The sequence below is a fragment of the Mobula hypostoma genome, chromosome 2 (assembly GCF_963921235.1).
Source record: "Mobula hypostoma chromosome 2, sMobHyp1.1, whole genome shotgun sequence".
Lineage (NCBI taxonomy): Eukaryota > Metazoa > Chordata > Chondrichthyes > Myliobatiformes > Myliobatidae > Mobula > Mobula hypostoma.
The window spans coordinates 154,418,830-154,430,463 of record NC_086098.1 but is presented as its reverse complement, the minus strand read 5'-3'; the positions used below and the strand labels follow the sequence as shown (position 1 = coordinate 154,430,463).

The 11,634-nt window shown below is 42.5% G+C and overlaps 1 protein-coding gene across 1 annotated transcript; it reads right to left on the bottom strand.

The window, feature by feature from the left end:
• Nucleotides 1-5,306: 5,306 nt before the first annotated feature.
• LOC134359754 (immunoglobulin lambda-1 light chain-like) lies at nucleotides 5,307-10,989 on the bottom strand. Its single transcript, XM_063073344.1, has 3 exons — nucleotides 10,941-10,989; nucleotides 10,512-10,853; nucleotides 5,307-5,629 (listed from the first exon to the last, which is right to left on the bottom strand). The coding sequence occupies exons 1-3, from the start codon at nucleotides 10,987-10,989 to the stop codon at nucleotides 5,307-5,309; spliced, it is 714 nt and encodes a 237-aa protein (XP_062929414.1).
• Nucleotides 10,990-11,634: the final 645 nt, after the last annotated feature.

The following is an 11,634-nucleotide window of genomic DNA, read 5'->3' as shown; positions in this document are numbered from 1 at the left end:
CGTAATTATTATACTCGATGATAGTTACAAAATATTATTTAATGTTTTTCTGCCATCTGCTGGTCAAGATACCCATGACAGAAAGACCAGAACTATTTAGAAATGCTTTATTGGCATTTCCATGAAAATCCGTCTGTGTATGTATACCATGTAACATCTGACCGGAATCTTGGAAATCGACAGAAACGCGAATAACTGGAACTTACCGGAAACCCTCTTCAGAGGATTCCATAGAATCCCCAAAAATAAAGTTCTACTCGGAGTTCACGTGAGGTCCAGAAGTGAAGGAGAAAATCATTAAAGTCAGAGGTCGTTAATCTGGTAATCGAAGCAAGAGCGAGAAACGGGAACGAGATCAAGAGTTCGTGAAGCCTTTCATAACTGGAAAGGATTCAAAGCCATTCTCCGTCTTGCCAAATGAAATTGAGAATGTGATTTAAACATAAGTAAAACTGTAAGATTTTGCATTCTAGCGTGGCCGTGAATTATAGCAGAGACTGATGTAAGCAAATGTCCGCTATAAAAGTTGAAATGCGTGCCCCTACCACGACGATTTCAGAGAGCGGGTTGAATGATAGGAATATAAGATCATATACCTCTTAAGTTGCATGAGTTTATGAAGGTAAAGATAGGGGTGTGACCGGGCAGTGCGGAGCTGTAAAATACCGTGGTAAAAATAGGGGGGAAAGGTCGGAAATCTAGAAATGCCAGAAAAAGCAATTTCAAATGTGGTCACTTTAGTTTATTTAAGCCATGGCTTGGAGATTGTATTGGCTACGATAACGCAAAATTTAAGGGATTCCCCTGAACTCCTGACTAAGGAATGATCTGTATGGATGAATAGTTGTGTCGTTGACACGCTGTTTTTAATGAGCCTCGAGAGGACATTTCGCGGCCGTTTTCATTCTAACCAGCGAGCCAAATTCAGTTCTCACATCAATTCTATTTGTCCCGTCTTATACTATTTCGTTCTAATACATGCTTTCAGCAAGGGAATAATTTATATTGGCCAATTAATGAGCAACCAATATTTCTTTGAGGCGTAGGTGAGCCCAGAGGACACGGAGACCGGGGGTTGGAGAGGGGAGGAGAAATTCAGACGGTCACAGGCTGTACGTGCAAATTCCATACAGACCGGTGCAGATGTGACACCGCTGGTGAACGCAGCAGGCCAGGCAGCATCTCTAGGAAGAGGTACAGTCGACATTTCGGGCCGAGACCCTTCGTCAGGACTAACTGAAAGAAGAGCTAGTAAGAGATTTGAAAGTGGGAGGAAGAGGTGGAGATGAGACAGCTTCTTTACACGCAGTGTCGATATTTTCCATCTCAGGACATTCCATAGAGGTCAGAGACAGAGCTCATGTCCCCGAGAATTGTAAGATTGTGCTTAAAGCTTCCATTCGATCCCTGATTGTTCCTTAACAAACCTTGTGAATGTAAAAGGCAAGCAAAGGTAGATTACATTAGTTTTATTTCCCGCTTCTCCTCATCTGTCTATCACCTCCCCCAGTGCCCCTCCTCCTTCTCCTTCACCTATGATCCACTCTCTCCTATCAGATTCCAGCTCATTAACATTTTCACCGATCACCCCCCATCCTCAAGTATACTTAAGCCAATGTTGGATAGATTTTTGCATAGTGGGGGAATTAAGGGTTATGGGGGAAAAGCAGGTAGATTGAGATGATTTCATGGCCAGATCAGCCATGATCTTATTGAATGGTGGAGCATGCTCGATGGGCCAGATGGCCGACTCCTGCTCCTATTTCTTATGTTCTTATGTTCTCATTAGCTTCTTACTTCATTCCCCTCCCCACCTCCCACCTGGATTCACCTTCTAGTTTATCTTCCTTCCCCTTCCCCTCCTTCTTACTGGGGCATTGTCCCTCTTCCTTTCCGGTCCTGATGAAGAGTCCCGACAGGAAACTTCGACTGCTTATTCACTTCCATGGATGCAGCCTGACGTGCCGAGTTCCTCCAGCATTCTGTGTGTGATGCGCTGGATTTCCAGCATTCTGCAGATCCCTTGTGTACACGACTTGTTTATTTGAATGGAGATGGTGGGTGTGTAAATTCAGTTTATTTTAATTATTCAAGGTTTCATTGCACTCAGCGGTTCACTGCTTTTTTTTTTAACTTGGTCGGATTCGAGCAGAGAGCGTGGTTCTTCCAGATGCAACTACAACAATTTCTGTGAGTGGTGAATACAGATGACATATCGTGTCCTCAGTAAGGAATACCTGGAGGTAAAAATAATCCCATCCCCATATCTCTTCTCATCGCCGCGCACCTTCATTTTGCTTATCAAGTCTATCTATTTATTTTCTCATTTCACCAATCCACCCATATATAACCATATAACCAGATAACAATTACAACACGGAAACAGGCCATCTCGGCCCTTCTAGTCCGTGCCGAACCCTTACTCTGACCTAGTCCCACCGACCTGCACTCAGCCCATAACCCTCCATTCCTTTCCTGTCCATATAGCTGTCCAATTTAACTTTAAATGACAACATCGAACCTGCCTCAACCACTTCTGCTGGAAGCTCGTTCCACACAGCCACCACTCTCTGAGTAAAGAAGTTCCCAGTCACGTTACCCCTAAACTTTTGCCCTTTAACTCTCAACTCATATCCTCTTGTTTGAATCTCCTCCACTCTCAATGGAAAAAGCCTATCCACGTCAACTCTATTTACCCTCCTCATAATTTTAAATACCTCTATCAAGTCCGCTCTCAACCTTCTACGCTTCAAAGAATAAAGACAAAACTTGTTCAAACTTTCTCTGTAACTTAGGAGCTGAAACCCAGGAAACATTCCCGTAAATCTCCTCTGTAGTCTCTCAATTTTATTGACATCTTTTCCCTATAACTCGGTGACCAGAAATGTACACAATACTCCAAATTTGGCCTCACCAATGCTTTATACTATTTCAACATTACATCCCACCTCCTATACTCAATAGTCTGAATTGTAGAGGCCAGCATACCAAAAGCTTTCTTCGCCACCCTATCCACATGAGATTCCACCATCAGGGAACTATGCACCATTATTTCTAGATCCCCCTGTTCTACTGCATTCTTCAATGCCTTACCATTTACCATGTATGTCCTGTTTTGATTAGTCCGACCAAAATATAGCACCTCTCATTTATCAGCATTAACCTCCATCTGCTATCTTTCAGCCCACTCTTCTAAGTGGTCTAAATCTCTCTGCAAGCTATAAAAATTTACTTCATTATCCACAACTCCACCTATCTTAGTATCATCTGCATACTTACTAATCCAATTTACCACCCTATCATCCAGATCATTAATATATATAACAAAGAACATTGGACCCAGCACAGATCCCTGAGGCACACCGCTACACAGCATCCTCCAATCTGACACACAGTTATCCACCACTACTCTCTGGCGTCTCCCATCCAGCCACCGCTGAATCCATTTTACTACTTCGATATTAATACTCAACGATTAGAACCTTCCTGTCTAACCTTCCGTGTGGAACCTTGTCAAAGGCCTTACTGAAGTCCATATAGACAATATCTACTGCTTTACCCTCGTCAACTTTCCTAGTAACCTCATCAAAAAATTCAATACGATTTGTCAAACATGGCCTTCCACGCACTAATCCATGTTGACTGTTCCTAATCAGACCCTGCCTATCCAGATAATTATATATACCATCTCTAAGAATACTTTCCATCAATGAGCAACACATGAGCACCCACCTCGTTATGTTTTGCAATCAGTAGGCTGGTACTCATCTCTCCTTGCCCTGACCCTAAAGCAACTCCACCTATACAGAAAATCAGGGACAGATTTGAATCCCAGCTTTTTGTCTCCTATTTCAAAAACAACCGCCAGTCCATACTTTCAAGCAATTATACAGTTGACCCACATAAGATGAAGCCTTAGATTGATCGAATTCCATTCTAGACTCGCCCATCGTGGAATCGCCTTCTCCAAGTCACATTGCCTCACATTTCTTATACTAAATCTCCCTTTATATTTCCTTATCAAAGCAAATTACTCCAGCTATTCATTCCACCCGACTGTTGCTTACCCCAACTAGGGTAGCTACAGTATAAATTTATGAGCGTTTCAGTGTGACGTGAAACACCGAACAATTCTGCAGAAATCTAGCTCTTTCCACCGATTCTGTACTCTAGACCCCTCCCCTAGAATTCTACCGGACATAAGCTCGATTCTTCAAGGAGAATGGTACTTACGTTATTACCAGTACAGAGAAATTAATTGGAACAAATAATATGGCCCTGGCGGATGTTGTAGCGAGGTTATCAGTATTATGAAACAGTGTTTAACGAGGACGATTGTTCAAAACTGCGTGTCTGTGATTCAAATATTCTATAAAAATAAACCCGAGGTGCATAAATGCAAAACACTAAAATGCGCTTGAAAGTCATTTGACAGTTTGGAAATATATATGTATATTAATTAAATTCTGGATTTTATATCGCGTGCTCGAATACACACACACATACACAGACAGACACAGACACAGACAGACAGACACACACACACGCACACACATCTGTGAAGATTGAAGGCTGAAGGGATTTTGTTTGTCAACTAAAACACTCGAAAACGGCTATAGATGTACCACGGAGAGCATTCTGACAGGCTGCATCACTCTCTGGTATGGGGGGGGGAGCGGGGTTGTTGCTCCTCAGGAAGGTAAGAAGCTACAGAATATTGTAAAGTTAGTCAGTTCCATCTTGGGTACTGCACTTCGCAGTATTCAGGAAAAGGAGCGGTGTCTCAGAAAGGCGACGTCCATGATTAGGGACTCCAGTCTTCCAGAGAATGCCCTCTTTTCATTGTACGGAAGCCTGAAGGCACACACTCAGCGATTCAGGAACAGCTTGTCCCCTGTGCCATACAATTCTTAAATGAACTTTGAACCCATAAACACTGCCCCACTTTTGTACTATTTTAATCTGTTCAGTATGCATACATACATACCTACATATATATATATCTGTTTAGTTACCTGTTTTTATCATGTATTGCATTGTACTGTTGCTGCTAAGTTAACAAATTTCAGGACACCTGCCGGTGATAAGAAACCTGATTCTGATATTACAAAGTCATCGATCAATATAGGAGATAATAGCGATTTATTGCAAGTCTCTTGTAAAATTACACCCGTGTTCTGATCAATTCAGAACAAGTTTGGATCGGTAGATTGAAGCGGATACACTGCGCATCACCTGTGCTTTACAAATAAGATTGAAAGGTATTTATTTTCAGGAGCAACAAATCAGTACATCTATCGCTTGACTCACAGACAACCGGATCGTGCAACGTTTACTTTAACTGGGTTTGCCTGAGCCTCGTGTTTAACCACACAGGTGTAAAGATCGTGTGAGTTCCAATCTGAGGCAGACAGAGTCAGGTAACTGCTTGAACTGAATGTGTTGTCCCCCTCCAGCTGGACCCGGCTCGACTCAACGCCATTCTTCCTCGGGCTGCCGTCCACCGTCCACTCGATGTCCACAGCTCCCGGATTAAACCCGCTCACCAAGCACACCAGGGTGGCGGTGCCGTTTCTCGTGATTTCTTCAGCTGAGGGCCGGAGGACCAACACCTTAGGGGGCAGAGGATCTGAAAAATAGGAAGATGTTCAATAAGATAAACTACTGATTGACAATAGTGTCCGAAACAAGTGCCTTTCTTCGGAGATAAGAGAGACAGCACATGCTGGGATCTTGAGGAGGAGAACAACTTGCTGCAGGAATTCAGCGGGTCAGTCGCATTTCTGGAAGCAAATCGATACTTGACGCTTCGGTGTGTGTGTGTGTGTGTGTGTGTGTGTGTGTGTGTGTGTGTCTGTCTGTCTGTCTGTCTGTGTCTGTGTGGGGGCGCGCGGGGTGGGGGTGCGGTGCGGGTACATCGGAACATTGCTTCCACAGATGCTGCCTGACCTGCTGAGTTCCTCCAGAAGCTTGCTTCTTTTATTTATCGCTGCTCTGTCTTTCTTCGTTGGGTTTACAATCGACAGCGCTGGAACCGCACGAAAACCTTCATTCAACGGAACCGCATTAATACGATTTGGAAACATTGAAACGTAGAAAATTGGTGCAGGAGTAGGCCATTCGGCCCTTCGAGTCTGCACCACCATTCAGTATGATTATGGCTGATCATCCAACTCAGAACCCTGTACCTGCCTTCTCTCCATACCTCCTGATCCCTTTAGCCACAAGGGCCATATCTAACTCCCTCTTAAATATAGCCAATAAACTGGCCTCAACTGTTTCCCGTGGCAGAGAATTCCACAGATTCACCACTCGGTCCTAAAAGACTTCCCCTTTATCCTCAAACTGTGCCCCTCGTTCTGGACTTCCCCAACATCAGGAACAAATACATCTTCCTACATCTAGCCTGTCCAATCCCTTTAGAATTTTATACGTTTCAATCAGATCCCCACTTAATCTTCTAAATTCCAGCGAGTATAAGCCTAGCCGATCCAGTCTTTTTATGAAAGTCCTGCCATCCCAAGAATCATAGAGGTAGAACAGCAGAGATCTGGAAATGCAATAACCTGGGGATATTTTCAGAGCGCGACCACGTGTCAAATTCAAAAAAATAAACCTTACATTTTCAAAGAAAACAATTTGGATTAATCACACGTTTTGTATTTCAAAATTAATGTTGTTCTCAAAGTGACTTAATATTTTGGTGCTATTTCTTCTCCGTGAACGTTTGGAATGACATTTGGAATTAAAAATCCCTTTGAGGAGTGGGGATCGATTTAAAAAAGAAATGGTTACTAAGCTGTTTGCTACCTCATTGTATTTTCAGTCGAATTCCAGTTTCCTCAATATATGTAGAGTGGCGGTGTTAACAAGTTATGAATACTGATTCTGGATAAATGACTGGAAATATTCTCTAATATTGAGCACAAAATATTCAGTTCTATTCAATGTACCACCACGCTCATTTATGTTTCTGCCTCACCTTCTGCACTAATTTTGCTGATAATGACAAATTTCTATTTAACCTTCTACCAGTGTTTACCAATGAGGAGCAAGTATTCCAAATTCAAACCGGCAATCCTGTTACATTTGGAATCCGAATCGGGAAGACAGGTACAAGCAGGTATTTTCTTACAAAGCCAGGCAATACTACATATAGCTTCCCGGAGGTAATCTGTAGTTGACACCAGAAGTGCTCTGGTCATTATTTATTATTATTTATTCAGCATCCTAAAGTGCTGGAACAAATTCTCTCCTCAGTATCTGAGACAATATACCCGCGATTTGCTGCAACGTTTCCCAGATTGTGGTGCTTGGTGCACACACACACACACACAAACACACACACACAGACACACACACACACACACACACACACATACACACACACACACACACACACACAAACAGACACACACACACACACAAACACACACAAACACACACAAACACACACACACACACACACACACACACACACACACACACACACACACACACACACAGATATACCTTAATATCACACAATCCACCAACAGTGAGTTAACTGCGAAACTGGAACTGATAAACTTGAGTTCGGGAATATAAGACCATAAGACATAGGAGCAGAATTAGGCCATTTGGCCCATCGAGTCTGCTCTGCCATTCAACCTTGGCTGATCTATTTTCCCCTCCCCAGCGCCGTTCCCCAGTCTTCATCCCATAACCTTTGATTCCGCCTCCAATCAAGAATCGATCAAGCTCTGCCTTAAATATATCCAACCACCTGGCCTCCGCAGCTGCCTGTGGTAATAAATTCCACAAGTTCACCACCCTCTGGCTAAAATGTTTCGAAAGGAATATTGTGTTTCCAAATATTATCTTAAACCCGCGTAATTATGAGCCAGAGGTAGAATGGCTGCAAATGTCTGATATTGAGGTGCACTGAAAGGTAAGACAACATGTCTCGGCCATAACGCAGATTCGCGTCAGGCGCCAGTCAAGCGTTGGTTCGAAGGATTAGAAGGTTCAAATGCAACATTTTCATTGTATTCCTATTCGAAAATTGAAATGTCGGACAGGCTGAAATGTGAGCCGCTTAAAATTGTGATACCTGATTAATCTAAAATGAAGACGAAATTTGAGAGGCTGAAAAATATATTGATCAGTTTTTACAGTCGGTTTAAATCGCCAACCTTCATCAAGAGATTGACAGTAAGTACGCATATCAGAATACTATTTAATGTTGTGAGGGATGATAGGCACATCTGTCACAACCGCGGACCTTGCTGTGGGGTCTGCGCGCCCTTGCTGGCGGGCTGCGGAACGGGTTCGGCAATCACGTTCTCCCAGCCAATTAGTATTTCATTGTGGTGGTATTTCACTCACTTCCTCTCGTTTCAGTTTTGTCAAGACTTGACCAAAAGCACAGCAAACTTCAGTGCTCCCTGCTTACTGCTGTCCTGGTTCCGGGAAAGAAAAGATACCGTTTATTGTGACACTATTAAAGACTGGTATTTATTTGCTATTAAAAGCTACTGCTTCCAAGGCGCTTTGTCGGCGTTAGCTTTACTTGGAATATTCTGGTTAATGGATGATTGGTCTTGCGTTTATTGTTTTTATTTAAATTTCTGCACAGTTCCTATTAAAGCCAGCGAACTGTTGATCCGATTCAGTGCCTCTCTCTCTCGGGGCTTGGCAATAACAGCGTACCTCGTGTCAACACCCTTCGATATTAAACTTACAGTGATGCGAACCACGGAGCCAGCTATAGACTCCGCTGAAGTTCGTGCACAGGAAGTCTGACAGGATCGGTAATTCAGGCGTGTGCCGATCAAAGGGGTGTAACGTTACTATGGCATTAAGTCTCACGGGGTTCATCTGTGTGATTTCAGAGATGACTGAGATCTGCAGTAACTTGACACACTTCCCCCTAAACTGTTAATGTTCTAAACTCACGGAGTCGTTTTCATGGAAATTAAATGGTATAACATCAGGGTTTCGTGATTCGGTTTTCAGTTTTTGCTGAATAGAAATTTATGCAAAAACTGTTCAGAAACCATTCAAAAGGCAACCCGGCAGTCGGATGCTTATACAATTTAAAAGTTCAAAAGCAAGTCCATCTTGTAGTTCTGTTTTCCTTAAACCCACTTCATTCACTGGCTTTGTTAATTCTTTATCTACTTCCATTCAAACTTTCCAAGCGCACAATAAGATCTTTAATTGCAGATGGGTACTACCGGTTCTCAGATTAATTTGGTTACAGTGGAACCGTAATCTTTCTTTGGCAACACACAAAATACTGAAGGAACTTAGCAGGCCAGGGAGCGTCAATGGAAAAGAGTAAGTAGTCGAAGTTTCGGGCTGAGACCCTTCATCACGAAATCATGAGTCCTGATCAAGGGTGTCGGCCCGAAACGTCGACGGTGTATTCTTTTGCATAGACGCTGCCTGGTCTGCTGAATTTCTCCAACCTTTTGTGTCGGTTGCTTAGATTTCCAGCATCTACAGATTTTCTCGTCCCAGTAATTTTTATAATCGTCTCAAGAAATTTCAAAATAATCCTATAAATTGCGCTTTCAGAGATCCAGAAATAACTCAGAAACACGTTGAGACTAAAATTGAGTCCCAAACATTTGAAGCAAGACCAGCGGAATTTTAGGCAAAACCATAACTTTAAAAAAATTATTTAACAGTGACAAAGTGGTAACGATATAGGGATGGACTTCCAGCTCGGACTACTTACAGCAAAAACGCTGTTAACACGGTTAAGGCTCTCTATTTGCTGACGAGCACATGGTGAAAATTAGATCTTAAAGAGTTAAAGGTCCAAAGATGAAAGACATTGAACTGTTTGAACTCCGAGATTGTCATAAGAAGGGCGATAAATTTCACATTAAGTGATTTCTTAACTGGGAGTTAACAAAAATTCACAAATTCGGAAGGGGATCGACGATGAGAGGGGATTGGGGGCGAGTTAAGAAACAGAATTCAGAAGATATCAAGTTCCTGGAGTACAGAGCGAAGAAAGATAATGCGTAAATAGGAAATGTCAAATCGGGTGATACTGCAGAGGGAAAAGGGGAGAGGGGTGGGCAAGTTTCATTCTCAGCTTGGAACTTCCTTCGCACTTGTTCTGCCTCAGTCGTCCGCTGGCGAAAACTGATCTATGCTTTTGCTATTTTCTTTGATGGATTTTACAATCTATTCTCAAATTTGAAGCCAGGTAGTGATAACATGTCAATAACTGGAGCGTATGTCCTCTCAGGATTCAACGGTATCAACAATAGTAGGGGCCATTTAGTCTTGTTTTGCTTACAAACTAGTTTGAACACTGAATTCAAAACTACATCAGTACAATTTGATTAAATTTGAGCCAATTTATCTTTTTGTTGTTTTAGTGGTTTATCTTCCAAACATGAAGACAAAAAGATTACTGGTTTTCAAAACGAATGAAGGTAATGGACACAAACTATTGCTCAAAGATTTGCAATTGAAAGGGGAAAAAGCTGGAATGTTGAAAATGTACTTACTGCCCAAATTCAGTTTGGTTCCTTTCCCGAAGTTCAATCTATCATTGGCCCATATACCACAGTAATAATCGGCGACATCCCCCGATTGCAAGTTTCCGATGGTTAAGTGCATCTGGTTGCTAGATGAGTCTACGGTACCGGTAAATCGATCTGGTATTCCGGAACCTCTGCCATTGCGTTCACTCCACACGAGTCCAGGAGTGCCGCTGGGTTTTTGCCAGTACCAGTTCGCATAGTAGCTGCTAATGCTTCCTCCTGACATGGTACAAGTAATCTTTGTAGATTGACCCGGAGAAGTTGAGACAGACGGGGACTGAGTCAAAACAATCTCAGCGACTATACCTGATGAAAAACAAATTAATCATAGCGTCGTCAACCATCAACAGAATAGGAAATGTAGCGATATTATGGATTATGCATTGTACTTACTGTGGAAACAGAACACCAGAGCGACAAAACCCGGAATCCATTCAGCCATGGTGAAGGAGATGAAGGGATGCTTTGCCTCACAAGTTCGGCTCTGGGCTCCTTCCAAGCCTCCCTTTAAGTAGTCTGAAATATCGTTACGTCACAAGATATTGATTATTCATACAAATTTCTATCCACGTGTTATCAAAATGCCAAATTGTGGGCGGGACATTTACATATATTTACATAGCATGAGCCCTTCAGTGAAATTCAGAGAGAAACACAATGAAGTCAGCAGATAAGTAATAGAAAGCAGAGTAAATACTATTGTAAAACAGGAGAAACACTGGAGTCACTATAGATGTGTACGAGACAAGCCCAAATTCTCCAGTTACCTTGGCAGGAGTGACTCATACCTTGGCAAGAGTCGGGCAGATAAATAAACTTTTAAGCGAAAGCAGCAATTGGAGAGTTAAAGACGAAAAATTCCTGTGTGCTATCGGCGCAGTATACCCTTAGAATAATTATCTTAGATTTCTGCTTCAGTGAAATGTTAGTGCCTACATCTGGCTTCTCTTTTGAACATTGTTGAAATCCTTACTTGCTTGAGGATATGAGGTTGGAGCAGGACAGTATTAGCACTTCGAGCCAAGGGCACAGCGACCGAGCATAGAGAGTGACAAAGCAACAGTGAGGAAGGTTCCATGGCTGGTTG